The 17,090-nt window shown below is 43.0% G+C and overlaps 1 protein-coding gene across 2 annotated transcripts in view; it reads left to right on the top strand.

Annotated features, from left to right (window-relative positions):
- etnppl (ethanolamine-phosphate phospho-lyase) overlaps positions 1-6,050 on the top strand; it is a 51,128-nt gene extending 45,078 nt beyond the window's left edge. The window contains exons 12-13 of one of the 2 annotated variants that reach the window (XM_028805889.2): positions 212-285; positions 5,853-6,050. In XM_028805889.2, coding sequence (XP_028661722.1) covers positions 212-285; positions 5,853-5,975 — 197 coding nt within the window. In that variant the 3' untranslated portion in view covers positions 5,976-6,050. The remainder of the gene's footprint in view (positions 1-211; positions 286-5,852) is intronic. The other variant, XM_051929917.1, reaches the window with a different exon arrangement.
- Positions 6,051-17,090: the final 11,040 nt, after the last annotated feature.

Here is a 17,090-nt window from a genome sequence, read left to right as displayed (position 1 = left end):
CTTCAGGGTGGGCAACAACAAAGGGAAGTGAGGAAGAAACCCACATGAAGGCAGGGAGAGCGCGCCGATGGTTCACACACCGTCAGTGCTTTAGGAATTGGGGGGGTGGCGGGGGTCACCCCTGCACCCCCCACTTCTGCCATGACGTGTAACCTTTGTGTCACTTTGAATCTTTCTTGAGCTAAATTGTTTGTTCCTTTCTTTATTTTAGTCATTGAGAAAGCAGCTGATCCCGACAGAGAGACTCACCAAGAGACGCCTGAGATTGGGGGCTGCAAACGCAAGGTAAGCTGCTGATGCCACCGAGGTCTCCCAGTAGCCATATGACAGGCGCCAGAGGTCCGGGCCGTCTTAACAGCATAACAGTCGGGCAAAGCGGGGCACTGGGCCCCCCACCTACACAACCGCTCAGCAACTCACAACATACAGAGATTAGCGTGGGGGCAACTGCCCAGCATGCCCATGTGTTAAGAAGGCCCTGCCAGGGCTGGCTTTTAATGTGCATAAAACTCAGTGATGTGCCCAATGGGGCATTTCGGTTTGTGCTTTGTGTAAAAAATATTTAGCCTGTCACAGGCAGAAGTGGGATTGGGCAACAGATGGCGGGCATTTGGAGCGTCAAACAAGAAAAATGGGCAAAACACAGGAGCGGGTAGGAGAATTTAGGGGATAATACTCTCGGTCTGCCACCTCATATGAAACACCCACCGCCAAAAATCACTTCTTAGTGACTTTCATCGTTCACAATTTTAGTGGCAGATGAGTGAAATTGTCTGTTGGCCGAAACTTCTTCCCCGTTTTACTCCTCACGAGTTTCAGTTTGTCCTCCGGTGACCCTGCGTCCTCCTTTGAGGACATGCAGTTTTTGATTTACTGGGCCTTCTACGTTTTTTCCCCCCTTTACTTAAAACTCAGTCAGTCAGTCATTGTCAACCCTGCTTGGTCCTGAACAGGGTCGCGGGGGTCTGCTGGCAGACACAAGGAGAACAACCCCCCCCCAAACAACAAAATAAATAAATGGATGTCAGTCAGGCATTGTCTGATCTGCTAAGTCCTGAACAGGCAGGGATGTGATTGGTGGGGTTACTGCTGGAGCCTATCCCAGCTAGTAAATGGTTCAAGGCAGGAATAAACCCTGGACAAGGTGCCAGTCCATAGCAGGGCGAACAACACACACACACACACACATAACCACACACTTGGGTCAGTTTATGATCACCAATTCACCTGACCTGCATGTCTTTGGACTGCCTAGATAGATAGATCGATAGATTTGAACTTTAGTATAGTAGGCAGGTTACCATAGATAGATAGAAAAGAAAGGCACTATATAACAGATAGATAGAAATGAAAGGCACTATATGATAGATAGATAGGAAAGGCACTATATAATAGATAGATTTGAATTTTAGTATAGTAGGCAGGATATCATAGATAGGTAGATGTGAAAGGCACTATATAATAGATACTTAGAATGATAGATTGATAGATTTGAATTTTAGTATAGTAGGCAGGATACCATAGATAGTCCCTTTCACATATATTTATCTATCTATGGTATCCTGCATACTGTACTAAAATTCAAATCTATCTATCAAATAATGCCTTTCACATCTAACTATTATATAGTCCCTTTCACATATATTTATCTATATAATAGTTAGATGTGAAAGGCATTATATGATAGATAGATTTGAATTTTAGTACAGTATGCAGGATACCATAGATAGATAGAAATGAAAGGCACTATATGATAGATAGATAGATTTGAATTTTAGTATAGTAGGCAGGATATCATAGATAGGTAGATGTGAAAGGCACTATATAATAGATAGATAGATAGAATGATAGATCGATAGATTTGAATTTTAGTATAGTAGGCAGGATACCATAGATAGGTAGATGTGACAGGCACTATATAATAGATAGATAGAATGATAGATCGATAGATTTGAATTTTAGTATAGTAGGCAGGATACCATAGATAGGTATGAAAGGCACTATATAATAGATTTGAATTTTAGTATAGTAGGCAGGATACCATAGTTAGGTAGATGTGAAATGCACTATATAATAGATAGAATGATAGATCGATAGATTTGAATTTTAGTATAGTAGGCAGGATACCATAGATAGGTATGAAAGGCACTATATAATAGATTTGAATTTTAGTATAGTAGGCAGGATATCATAGATAGGTAGATGTGAAAGGCACTATATAATAGATAGAATGATAGATCGATAGATTTGAATTTTAGTATAGTAGGCAGGATACCATAGATAGGTATGAAAGGCACTATATAATAGATTTGAATTTTAGTATAGTAGGCAGGATATCATAGATAGGTAGATGTGAAAGGCACTATATAATAGATAGATAGAATGATAGATCGATAGATTTGAATTTTAGTATAGTAGGCAGGATACCATAGATAGGTAGATGTGACAGGCACTATATAATAGATAGATAGAATGATAGATCGATAGATTTGAATTTTAGTATAGTAGGCAGGATACCATAGATAGGTATGAAAGGCACTATATAATAGATTTGAATTTTAGTATAGTAGGCAGGATACCATAGTTAGGTAGATGTGAAATGCACTATATAATAGATAGAATGATAGATCGATAGATTTGAATTTTAGTATAGTAGGCAGGATACCATAGATAGGTATGAAAGGCACTATATAATAGATTTGAATTTTAGTATAGTAGGCAGGATATCATAGATAGGTAGATGTGAAAGGCACTATATAATAGATAGAATGATAGATCGATAGATTTGAATTTTAGTATAGTAGGCAGGATACCATAGATAGGTATGAAAGGCACTATATAATAGATTTGAATTTTAGTATAGTAGGCAGGATATCATAGATAGGTAGATGTGAAAGGCACTATATAATAGATAGATAGAATGATAGATCGATAGATTTGAATTTTAGTATAGTAGGCAGGATACCATAGATAGGTAGATGTGAAAGGCACTATATAATAGATAGATAGATAGAATGATAGATCGATAGATTTGAATTTTAGTATAGTAGGCAGGATACCATAGATAGGTATGAAAGGCACTATATAATAGATAGATAGATAGAATGATAGATCGATAGATTTGAATTTTAGTATAGTAGGCAGGATACCATAGATAGGTATGAAAGGCACTATATAATTGATTTGAATTTTAGTATAGTAGGCAGGATACCATAGATAGGTAGATGTTAAAGGCACTATATAATAGATAGATAGATAGAATGATAGATTGATAGATTTGAATTTTAGTATAGTAGGCAGGATACCATAGAGAGAGGGAGAGAGAGAGATAGATATTTTATTTATCCCCTTAGGGAAATTCTGGTGTCCAGTACCTCAAACACATCAGTAAAAAGTGTTACAAATTATTTAAAAAAGCAAGGAGAACAAAGATAAATAAATAAATAAAAAGTAGAAAGTACAAATGGTCAGTTGTCATGGAGCCTAACAGCAGTAGGAACAATTGATCTTCTACGGTGCAGCGTTGTGTCCTTCAGCCCAGTGAGAGAAGAGGACTGCTGTGTTTATTTTCTGACCCACCCAAATGTCACACAGCGGGTGACTGCTATTGTCAGGATGGTTTGTACCTTGTCCCCCAAACCCCTAGCCCCTAAAACACACTTTCCACCCATTCCCAGTGAGGCCACAGTCCTTCCCTGCACCAAGCCAGCCTTTGTCACCAGCCTCTTCATGTTCTTAAATGTCAAACTTTCTCCCCAACAAATGGCAGCAAAGAAGAGGACCCCGTTTATTGACTGTCTGACAGAACACGGACAGCACTTCACTAGATACGCTGAACGCTCAGAGTCCTCCGAATTTAAAGCGCCTGCTCTGCCCCTTCCTGTAGAGGACATCAGTGTCTACTGACCAGTCCAGTCTGTCATCAAGGGGGACACCCAGATATTTATAATGTCCTTCCCTCGGATGTTGACAGGCTGAACGGGGGGCTTAGACCTGCAGATATCCACACTCACCTCCTTGGTCTTTGTTGTGTTCTTGTTGCTCCAGTCAGACCCCCGTATTCCCCTTCCTGCTCATTCCTTACAGACATCACAACAGCTGTCTCGTCTCTGAATGGGGCAAAAGTCCGACTTGCATTTAAAGTCTGCTGTGTATGCTGTGAACAGGAATGGGGTCAGGATGGTCCCTTGGGGTCCCCAACGTTGCTCACTACCGTTCCAGAGACACAGCCCTAAAGTCTGACAAACTGCACTCGTACAGTCAGGTAGTAACTATACGAGTCCAGGAGATGAAGGTGGAGTCCATCCTCCTCCTCCTCCTCTCCAGTTAATCTTTAAGGAATGGTGGGTTGAATGGTGTTGAAGGAACTTGAAAAATCAAAAAGCATAAATCCTCACATGAGTAGGCCTGGTGTAGGAGGTCATCCTCATCCTCATCACCAGCATGGTCCTGGTATGCAATTTGCAGGAGATTCAGTGCATGCTGGGCGTGTGGTCTGAGGCGACGCTAAAGCAGCCGCTGCGGTGTAAATCACGATTAAGAGTTCTCTGACTCAAAGCATTCGCACGCACGTTTTGGGCTAAACATTCCTGGTGGGCTTTTTCCAGTCGTGCGGAGGAATCCTCGGCGCATTGTCTTCTTCCTTTCTGTCATTTCTGGAGCTCGTCTCCTTCTCTGCTCTTGCTCACTCCTTCTGGTGGCAGGCGGTACTGCAGTTTCTCTTCGAGGTTTTTTTTCTCGTCCTCATTTGTTAGCAACATTACACCTGCTGGCCTGGCTGGTGATGAGTTAGCCACCCACCGCCCCCCCAACCGTCGTGGGGTCTTACTCCGCCGGTGCACTCGCTGACTTAGCGAGGTTTGGACTAATGGCACAGTGGGTGCTACACAGTGGCACAGTGGGTGCCACTCCTATTATAGATGGTATTCCATTTTTCCAGTCCAGCCCTGGTTACCCTTTTGAAGTAGGTGGGATTGCTTTAATGCTTCTCACAGCTGCCCCATACCACCCCCCAAACCCCAACGCTAAGCATTGGGGTCTCTACATTCAGGTTGAGCAGCGAGCTGATAGAGGAAAGCAGCGAGTTTGGATCTCCCAAGGCTTTTCAGAGAAGAGAATGGCTGTCAGCTCAGCCATTTGACTGACCACCGGTGCCAAGTTCTGTTCATCCACGTTGCTCCTCCTTGACTTTTTATGGTCCTTTGTTCAGAACTTGGGTGCTCGGGTTGTGCCTTTAAGAGACGTTCCCAGTTGTTGGGTGGTCTGGCACCGATCACTTTGTCAGATAAACCAAAGAGAGGCCCCCATCATGCCAAGTGATCCTTTTCAGCTGGCATTAGGAGTGTCTGGTGCTGGCTTGTAAGCTCTAGTCATAGCAAAACCCGGATAGCGCCAGTGTGCCCTACACTTGAGTCTGGGGCTGAATTCAAGGGAGGGGGCTCTGAAGGTGGACTTCTACATGTGTGTGCCATTGTGTTCAAGGATGGCATGCCAGTTTACTGCAGGGCATACCCGCTCCCACCATTCTCTGTTTAGAATCTTCACTTAATCTCATCTGTAAGTGTTTGGACTAAAGGAGGACCACCGGAAGAAAGTGCAAACTTCCTCCTGGGATTTGACCCCAGGCCTCTGGCAAGGCAGCCTCACCGCCCATGGTGCCATCAACAGTTTAGATGTGCTTCTGAATGGTACCGTTAATCCCAGCAGGCCCCCTTTGCTGCCAGCGGTACATTGTGCCAGTTTGCTTTATGCAGTTGCAGGTGCCCAGTGACTTGCTTTGGGAGGCCCCGATTGTGACTGCCATTGTAACGGAGCCCGAGGGGGAGCTGATCGTCTCCTTTTCTGCATTTCAGGACCCCAGCCTGCCAAATGAGGATGACGAGGAAAATGTCAGAGGCGGTGGAAGACGGCATGTCGGCCCTGGAGAAGAAGCCACCCATCGTCACAAAGCAGCCAAGAAAAGATTAAGAACGTAGCTCCTCCTATGTTATTATACGGTATTGTAATTATAACGTGTACATGATCTGATATAAATATGAATGTAAACTCCTCACATGAATCAGATAAACCTCTTCATGAGCTGATGGGTGCACTTTTTGATGGGATGCAGCCCTCAGGGGTCAAACTGATGAGCCCACCTCAAAAATAAGAAGAACCTGGGACTCTGCAGGTGGAGGACCTTCTCAGTGTGTGCAGTTAACACCTCAGCCACTAGGGGGCGACAGACCCCCAACCTCAATGGTAAGAAGACACTCCCAGTTTGTGCATTTAACACCTCTACCACTAGAGGGCAACAGGCGCCAACTGCAACAGAAAGGAGGTCCTTCCAGTTTTGTCATTTCACACCACCACCACTAGAGGGCTATAGACACCCGCTGTAAGGGTAATGCGCTCTTTCCGGTTTGTGTACTTAACACCTCAGCCACTAGAGGGCGACAGACACTAACCTCAATGGTAATGAGACAGGCCCAGTTTGTGCGCTTAACACCTCCACCACTAGTGAGTGAGGGGGGCCAACTTCAAAGGTAAAAATACATTCCAACGTTTGCACTTAAAAACTCAACCACTAGAAGGCAACAGGAGACCTTTCCAGTTTTCACATTTCACACCTCAACCACTAGAGGGCTATAGACGCCTGCCATAAGGGCCAGATGCTCTTTCCATTTTGTGCATTTAACACCACCACCACTAGAGGGCTACAGGCGCCAGCCTCAATGGTAAGAAGACATCCCAGTGTACGCATTTATAACCTCAACCACTAGGGGTGATCAAGTGACAATATAATTGAGTAAATTTCAGCCTGTGGACTGTTTGGGAACAAATGTGACAGGACAAGGTGACAAACTAATCAAGAGCTCAAAATAAAATACAAGTAACTTACAATTCCTTGGTTCCAAAACCTAACAATGTGACAATCTGCCTCTTAACCCTTAAACCGCCGGAACCGGCTATAGTTGGTTCCCAATGCAATTTGCCAGCACACCGGAGCCGAGTATATGTGACGACATAAATTCGGCAGTTTGCGTGCTGCCAGTTCAAACGCAGTTGGCGGGGTGAGTTACTCAATTTCATCAATGGCGTCACTTGCCCCTTGTCATATAATTATGGATTGTTGCAGTAGTTTTTTTAATAGTTTTTACTGTTCATTAGCGGTGTGTAAAATGATCCGTGTAGCCATAATTGTGATGCTCTTTGCATGAAAAAAAATCCGTGTTCCATTACAATTTGACATTTTCTTTGTGAATTGTAACGTTTACTTAAAAAGTGCAGCTAAAAAGTACTTGGCGTTGGGGGGTTCATTAACCCCCAAGTATGTGGCGGTTTAAGGGTTAATATAGGCACGGCAAAAGAGATGATTGGTGACTTGAGGAAGGCCCGTGCTGTCCACGCCCCCTCTGCTCATGGTGGGGGGGCACCAAATTCCATAGTGTGCTGACTGACCCTACTCGGTCAATGAACGCCACCTCAGTAGACAAGATGGTGCAGCAGCAACAACAACAGCAGCATCTCCACTTCCTTCACTGGCCGAAGAAGACCACCATCAAGAGGGTCCTGAATAGCCACATCACTGTTCGGTTTGGGAACGGCAACATCTCTGACTGTAAGGTCTTACCACAGAAAGTGCACAGAGCAGAAGAGATCCCTCGGACCCCTCTCTGGACATCTTTATAAAGCGTCGCAACTGTAAACCCCCACAGCAGTGTCAAGGACCACCACTCCCACCCCCTCTCACGGTCTCTCTGCCCCATTTCCATCTCCATAACCGAAAAGGTGCAGCTGGCATCAACACATACTTCGGTGGTTTAAGAATACAAGTCCACCTTTCCCCTCCATTCTTGCCACATTCGACAGGGACCACCATTGAGAGGGTCCTGAACAGCCGAATCACCATCTGGTTTGGGAAGTGCAACATCTCTGACCGTAAGGCCGTATGACAGAAAGATCACGGGGATCTCTCGGCCCTCCATTAAAGGCGTCTTCATGACGTGCGATGTTATGAAGGACCACTGCCAGCCCCCCACAGGGTCTCTTTACATCTGGAAGAAGCTGTTGAAGCATCTACCCCTTGGTGGTCTGCACTCTGAACTCTGTGCTGCTCCCCTGCTATCAGATCTGCTCCTCATAGTTTACTTGTATGGTGCACATTTGTTCCACTTGTTACTACTGTTGCCTTTTATTATTAATCATCATCATCCATTTTAATTATATAGCACCTTTCCAGTTGTTGATATTTATTACTATCTATTTCAAATTATTACTATTGTGGCTGCCAAGGTGGATGGACAGGCATCCCGGCCAGGATGGTTGATGGTGCCTTTCCTGGCTGGGAGGCCATAGTGGATGGACAATCCAAAACAATTTCTCCCTCGGGTCAATAGATGGCAGTGCTTCTCTGGCATGGACACCCACAGGGACTCATGGGATTTGCAGTCCTGAGGGACAACCCTGTGGGGGTCCATGGGTGGCACCAGAGGGCGCTGCAGGGAGAAGAACTCCCAGTTTTTTTGTGGGAGATCCGCGTGACCTGGAAGTGCTTCCAGCATTGTGAGTTATGGCACCTGCTGTACTCCCGAGGTCCAACACTAAAACAAAGTCGTCCAGATTCCAGCAGTTGAGTCAGAGTCGGGAGGAAGAAGGCGACTGGAGGACTGGAAGGAGAGGAAGGATCAAAACTGAATCGGTGGCTATAGACGTGGATCTTGTCCAAGTGTTGATAAAAAAAACAACTATTTGAACCCGGGTCTGTGTTTGGTGTGTCTGGTGGCGCCCCCTACTGCTTACACTTCGTTTTCACTTACCTTTTATTTAAGATCTAATTATCTGTTTTTACAAGCGTATAGTTCTTTACCTGTCTTGCACCCGCCCTGTGTTTCTTTATAAGTGACACCGCGGTGGTCCTGGTATTTCGTGTCACCGTATGCTGTAATGCGGCATTTGGATGGCGTGGCAATAAAGCCCCTTGACTTGACTTGAACCCGACATGGCGGAGATAAGCCCCGCCTCCACGGCCCACTAACCTGCAACAAGCGCGTCACATAAAGGACGGCTGGAAGGTCAGTTTAGTTCGGCGCCATCCACACCAGTGGTCCTCTTCATGCCAGTTTTGTGCCCAGCAGATGACAAGTGCTGACCTTGTCACCTGCCACTTCACAGCGTGGATCAAAAGAGCAGGCTGTGCATTTGGCTGGCATTCACATCTCCGACCTCAGAGGGGTCTGTCAAAGTTCACCCCTGCAGCTGCTGCTTCTCCTGGCAGCTTCTTTGGGTGGGCTAAATAAAGATCACTTGGGGGCGGGCCGGGGTGGGTTCACTCACAGGCCACTCTTGAGTTTTCCATTGCAGGTCATTAAAGTAAAAGTGGCAAAGGCTGCCCACCTGTGCGTGACACATTAACAAGATAAATTTAAGACACCCGACTAGAAGTGTGAAGAATTACAGAGTGCCACTTCACCAGCTTGTCTGATGCCTGCTGCCGATTTCAACGATGTCAGAGCAGGGTGCTGATATATGAGAACCGTAGGTGCCATGGGAGAAGGGCAGGCATCCTGCCCGGGATAAAGGAGGGATTCTTCACCAGCCAGGGGGCCATAATAAATGGAGTGGGTGAACGGGCATACGACAGGTGGCAGTGTTCCTAAAGGTGGAACCAAATTAGGACACACATGAGGTGTTGTGGGAGTGGGAGTCTGGAAATGCAGCCCTGTCAGGGTCTTTGGATACCACCAGCGGGCATTGCCAGGGAAGGGATGCCCTGCTTCTGTTCGACCCGGAAATACTATGGACAGGGGGGGGGGGGTGACACTGGAAGTAGTTTCTGGGTCAGAGTTAAAAGAGAGCCTACCACCTCACATAATCGAGTCGGAGTTGGAGGGCAGTGGACAACACTCTATGGGAGGAGGAAGGAGACGATTTGTATTTGTGTATTAAGGCTGGTGACTCTGTAAGAAGGTGCTGTAAGTGAATACAAATCTACACCCGGAATTGTACTTGGGCATTATTGTGCCTCTGGTTTGGGGCTCAGTGGCGCCTCCTTGTTGTTACAGAACTAAGAAAAAAAAAAAAAGAAGTGATCGGAGAACTACAAGAGAAGGACACGAAAATCATGGAAATGCAGTAAAATTAGGAATGAAAGGAAGGAATGTTCAAATCATATCAAAGTCCAAAAATACTAACTGAAGACGAAGAACAAGTACTTCCATTTCTATCGTATAGAATCAGAATGAGTCAGCATAGCAAAGAAGACCACCCTCATGAACATCAGCTCACTGGACAAAATATTAGGAACGCCTACTTATCCGTGCAAAGATCTAATCAGCCAATCAAGTGCATCAAATCCTACAAATGCAGGTCAAGAGCTTCAAACACCAGAATGTGTTCTCTATCTCTTATATAGCGCCTTTCACTCTATCTGTGTTATAGAGTGCCTTTCGACTCATTTCTGTTTCGCTTCTCTCCACTGGTTTGCCCCTTTGAAGATTTCGTTGGTTTCCTGACACAACCCAAACACTTTTCGATGTTCGTTCCCTTTTGGTTTGGCCTTGTGATATTACTCTAAGATCTTAACATCGTGATTCGGGAGGGAAATCGGTCTCTACGATGCACATTACAAGACGTCTTTATTTGTCTTTGGAAAAATGGTTATTAAAGATTGGAGGGATGTTTGGGGTACAATTTCATTGTAGCTTTAACTCTTTTAGGGTGGGTGTTGATTTATGTCGACACATTGGGGCTGAAGGCGGATGTTGACTAATGCCGACATCCAGAGTAGAGGGCGGTAATCAGCTGTAAACATCGAAAAACTTGCACTTATGTCGTAGGCAGACTGACTTTTATTTCAGAGTTTGGGCCCCCATTACACCCTGCAGTGGAATTCCTGTCCGTATGACAGGACAGCCTGAATCTCGCTCTGCTGGTTGTGCATAATGTGTCAGCACAAAATGACAGGCGGGTTGGGGTAAAAAAAAAAACAAAAAAATCTCGGGGGTCCTTTCACATACACAGTATTGCAAAATTGACACTTCACAACCCTGAAACTCAGTAGAAAAGTGTTTTGGGGTCCTATGATGGTGTTTGTCTCCTGCCTTGCCCCTCAACATTGCCAGGATAGGCTCAGACTCCGCAGTGAATTGGCTTTGTGAAGTTCAGGTTACGCCAGGCGCCTGCGCTGAGCCCAATGGCCTCCCCCGGGCCACCTCGCTTTCTCAGGCACGTTCGACTTGATAAGAGAGTCCGATTTACGGCTCCCCGCTACCCTTAGTAACAGCATTGTTTTGAGGAGTTTTATTTGTTGTATAATAAAAATGTCTGGAGATTTGTGTTCATCCAGCTGGAAAAACGAGGCTGTAAGTGCAGCAAACACGTTTGGACTTTGCTGTGGACTCCGCTGACTGACTCTGTGTGCCGACTTGTTATCTTATCACTGCAGAAGGAGACGACTTTCACAGAAAGTGCAGAGTCCTTCATGAAACAAACAAGAGAACTCAAAAAAATCAGAGGCCTCCAACTCCAGAGAGCCCCTGTTAGACCCTGACAGCCCAAAGACCACCACGTGTGAACAGAGGCCGTCTGTCTGGTGGTGCTTGACAAGGACAGACACACACCAGCGAGATGGAGCCTGGACTGGTGAGGGTGAAGATGTCTGCCAGATACATAATCATAAGAATGAGGTTCATACACTGCCTATTATATAGCGCCTTTCATATCTATCGATCTACCTATTATATCGTGCCATTCCTAGCTATCTATTTACCTATCTATCCATTTATTATATAGTTCCTTATCTATCATATGGTGCCTTTCCTATCTATCTGTCTAACTATCTATTATATGGTGCCTCTCACATATACTGTATCTATTATACAGTGCCATTCCTATATATCTGTCTGTCTATCTATCATATATTGCCTTTCCTCTCTATTATATAGTGTCTTTAATATCTGTCCATCTATATACAGTATCTATAATAATAAAAGGCAAAGCCCTCACTGACTCACTCACTCACTCACTGACTGACTGACTCACTCATCACTAATTCTCCAACTTCCCGTGTAGGTGGAAGGCTGAAATTTGGCAGGCTCATTCCTTACAGCTTACTTACAAAAGTTAGGCAGGTTTCATTTCGAAATTCAAAGCGTAATGGTCATAACTGGAACATATTTTTTGTCCATACACTGTAATGGAGGAGGCGGAGTCACGTATCGCGTCATCACGCCTCCTACGTAATCACGTGAACTAAAAACAAGGAAGACATTTACAGCACGAGTCACACGCGGGAACGAAGGTAAATGACGTTAATTTTTGACTGTCTTTTAATACTGTGTAAGCATACATATTAACACATGTGCAATTAAACGTGTGCATTTACGGGGTGATTTCTCAGGCTTAAAAGCTCGCCTTTTATCAAACGCGGGAAGAAAGGTAACTGACGTTGTTCACTGTCTTTTAATACTGTGTAACCATACATATTAACACTTGTCCAATTAAACGTGTGCATTTACGGGGTGATTTCTCAGGCTTAAAAGCTCGCCTTTTACTAAAAAGGTAAATGCAAAACTATTTTCAATCAGTTTATTGAAACGCTCCCGTTAAGGATTGCAATAACATATTCGCGAGATAAAAGAACGAAGTAGGGGGAAATGGAGGAACAGCCGCAAACAGCGAAGAGCAAAAAATTAATTAAACAATTGAGAACGGAGCGAGTTAAGCATACAAGCATGTTCATAAGGGAAACAAAGCACGGTGTAAAACGTAAGTTTAAATTAAGTTTATAGAAACGCTCCCGCTGCGGATTGCAATAACATATTCGCGAGATAAAAGTTTAATGAGAAGACACGAGGTATAAACGAACCACACGCCGTGGCGCAACGTTAGGGGCAACAGTTTCAACCATTCTATGATCTGCTTCTCGCAAATGAAAGACGGCACATGGCGGATGTTAGCCGACTTGCTGACCGCAACGTTAGGGGCTTCAACTATGGCGCTGACGCCACATCTCAGTGCCAACACTTTGCAGACTGTACTTAAAAGACACGCCCTCCTCACTGGACAGTTAAAAACACCAATCAAACTAACGATGACATCAAGTATTACCCAATCAAAAGTAGGAAATGAGGCAGCTTCATAAAATGCGTGTGGGATGATTTGCATGAGACGCTGCTTTAAAAAAAAAATGATAAAAAAAATACGGGATAAATCCCGTCCAGTATTGATTCAAAACGGGACGCGCAATTTCATTCTCAAACACGGCACGATTCTGTATTTTAAAGGACGGGTGGCAACCCTACAGTGCCAGGTAACCACCCATACAATCAGATTGTGATTCAGACTAGGAATGCAATGAATGTAATTACCCCGATCTACATACAAGGCGAAAGTCTTGCAACATTCAAAGATGATGGTTTGTGATAATTAGTACTTATTAAGTACACCATACAACATAAAAGAGCTTATGAAGCCTTGAACCGAAAAAAGCAAGATCTCAGAGATCGTAAAAAAAAAAAAGGAGGTAATGTCGTTTTACTCGCTGTAGATTTTAGTCAAACATTACCAGTTATTCCACGAGGGAGACCAGCAGATGAACTCAACGCGTGTTTAAAATCCATGCTTCTCCCACGCTCGGTTATATGTCGCGTGTTCTCGGGTAGGTACACCAAAAAATGTATACATTTAAGCATGTAATGGGCAAACAAAAAATGAGGTATACCCGAAGGCACTGCAGTAGTACTCAATGTAACTTTACTTCTTAAATGTTAATGTTTTACTGTTTAATAATTTATACGCTTCTTATATGTTGTTCAAATTCTTTTATCAAAATACCACTGACAGCGCAATGCACGATAACATGGAGTGAATACACCATACGCATCTGCCCACGGCCGCCCTGGTGTGCGCAGATAGGAGTTGATTCTACAATAAAATAAAATAAAGATAAAAAGAGTAAAACAATCATCACCCATAAACTGTGTGTGTGTATATATGTGTATATATATATGTTGATATGTGGATGTGTATATGTATATATATATATATATGTATATATATATATATATGTACATATGTATATATATGTGTATATGTATATGTATATATGTTTATATGTGTGTGTGTGTATTGTATATATATAAAAGACAGCAACACTTATAACAATGACAACACAATTACATTGACAATCATGTTACGTTATTTTTAAAATGTTTCCTTTTTTTTTCATAACCTCTTTAACACACTACTTCTCCGCTGCGAAGCGCGGGTATTTTGCTAGTCTATTATATGCTGCCTTTCTTACCTACCTATTTTTCTTAATGTTTTTCCTATGTATTATATAGTGCCTTTTCCAATCTATCTACCTATTATATGGTGCCATTCCTACCTATCTATTTACATATCTATCCATTAATTAAATAATGTATTATCTATTTCTTATATAGTGCCTTTCATATCCATCTATCTCTCTCTCTCTATCATATCTGTCAATCTATCTTATACAACTTTTCTTATCTATTATATACTGCCTTTCATGTCTATCTATCCATCTGTTTATGTATCATATAGTGACTTTCCTATCTTCCTACCTGCCTTTTCCAATTTTTCTATTATACTGTAAAGTGCCATTACTAGCTATCTATTTACATATTGATCCATTAATTATATAATTCATTATCTATTATATAGTGCCTTTCCCAACTATGTGTATAATAGAGTGCTTTTCCTAACCATCTATCCATCAGTATTATACAGTAACATTTATATACATTTATCATTATTGTATAGCACCTTTCATATCTATCAATCTGCCGACTATATAGTTCCTTTTATTTATCTCAAAACAGTGTCTATTATATCCCCATCAGAATTATATAGTGCCTTTCATATCTGTATCATATTTCTCAATACAGTGTCTATCATATCTATCTAGCATTATTCACATTTATGTTTATCATATGGTACTTTTCATATACCTAATCATATAGTGCCTTTCATATCTCTATAACCATATTACACAGTGCCCTGCCTATCTATATTATAGAGTACCTGTCATATATCTCAATATAGCGATTTTCATTTTTGGTTGTGTTATATAGATTATATAGTGCCTTTAACGTGCATGTCCATTTATCACTATGCTGCAGTGCTCTTCATTTCTATCAGTATCGTAGAGTGCCCTCATGCATCAGTATTATTTCGTACCTTTCACGTATGTAAATCAGTCCTTTCGTATATTTCCGATTTCATTTATATTAGTATTGTCTAGTGCCTGTATATTTATTTACCTCAGTATTATACGGTGCCTTTCATGTATATCTGCTCCGTATTATACGGTAGGAGTCTCTCGGTCTACCTATGGCGTTCACGCCTCCGAATCAGTTCTCTCATTTATCATTTTCCTTTGCCGGTTGGCTTGGTCACACAGTACTGGAAGATGTGAAGGGCTGATCCAGTGCAGTACCCTCGAGTATGTCAATCAGTATGTTAACCATTAAGCCACACTATCTGCGTTTGTGAAAACTCACGTTGCGCGCTTAAATTCCATCGCCTCCCGTGCCCTTTCGTTTTCATTTCCGGGAATCACATAACCCGGCTCGTAGCTCTTCGAATCTCTCAGGAGCAGCTGCTGCGCTTCACCGCCGCGCCTCGCGATCTGCAGGCTCGATAAATATCGCAATCCAAAGGAGTTGGTGCCCTCTGGTGACGACGGCAAGAACTGCAGCATCCGAGTTGCTTTCACTATCCAATCATTATGTGACCAAAAGGAGGAATTATTTATTCTTTACTGAGCCTAACAAACGCTTTGGGATGATTCTCATTTTATAAACGATACATACAACTGGCCATGTTGACTCCCTTTTACTGTTTAATTATATTACCAAAAACAGAAAATCATACTGTGTGAATTTGTGAGGTTGCATGAGGGTACCCTGGGTACTTCTAGATATCACCCTTGCAGGACACCCAGAACACATTCAGGGCATTCTGCACCCTGGATGGCACGTGGACTTGTTTTTATCTCTCCTAACGTGTAGTCCCCTCTTCATTGAGGTTTCCCTGACCAGTCATTCTCCATGTGCAGCTTGCATGTTCTCACTGTGTCTAGGTGGGTTTTCCTCCCATATGCTAAAAGGCAAAAAAAGTGTTTTATGGAGACTGATAACTTTGTTACTGCCTGCATTTTCTCAGGCTTCACTAATTAGATAAACCAAGTGGCTTTATAGAAATCGTCCACCTTAAAGGATAAGTGTCTGTGTGTATATCCAGTTGCTATGTCTCGGTCATTCCACCAGATGGATATCACGAACATTAACACTGCTTTTACAAATCCCATACCAAATAGGATATGACAGAGACAAATGCATTACACTTGTCATTCCAACAGACGGCACAGCACGAGTATGTGTAGTAATGCATTTTATTACTACAAATGTTTGTAATGTGCCATTTGTTGGAATGAAAAATAAAATTTTTATTACTACATGCTTTATAAAATACATTCCATTAGATTATACAACAAACTACAAATGTTAAGGGCTCATTTATACTTCACGCTCAGAATGCGTACGCGCCCGGATCAGGGCTGCCACGAGTTCCCAGCGTTCCTTTGATGCGTCCTCTGAGCAGGTCGTCATAAAGTAATGCGATGCGTGCACGAGTTGCAGTACCAGTAAAAACTCGGGGGGCGCAGTGTGATAAAAATTGGAACGTGACGTCAGAGTCTCTGTTTACTATCAGTACATGTGACAGAAAGCCGCTATGCAGATCCTACGAGATCAGTGTGCGCGCTTCAATGTTTGATGTATTGTTCGATGTGGTGAAGCAAAATTCCGACATACAGATGCATTCGTGGTGCTGTTATATTCAAGCGTCGCATATTCCACATCGTAATGTCACGAGACATTTTAAAAGTCTCACCTACCGTCTTTTGTGCCGTCTTTTTTTTTGCAACTTCACAACAGCAACATAATGTACAGCGCTGTGAGCCACTGCGAAAAAATAAATTAAGGACACGGTGAAAAGGTGTATTTTGTGATTAAAGTGGAAATGTTGGCTTTAATCTCGAAATGTCCACTTTAACCTCGTAGTTTACTTTATCATTAAAG

Source organism: Erpetoichthys calabaricus, chromosome 7, assembly GCF_900747795.2.
Source record: "Erpetoichthys calabaricus chromosome 7, fErpCal1.3, whole genome shotgun sequence".
NCBI lineage: Eukaryota > Metazoa > Chordata > Cladistia > Polypteriformes > Polypteridae > Erpetoichthys > Erpetoichthys calabaricus.
This window is presented reverse-complemented; position numbering and strand designations above follow the sequence as displayed.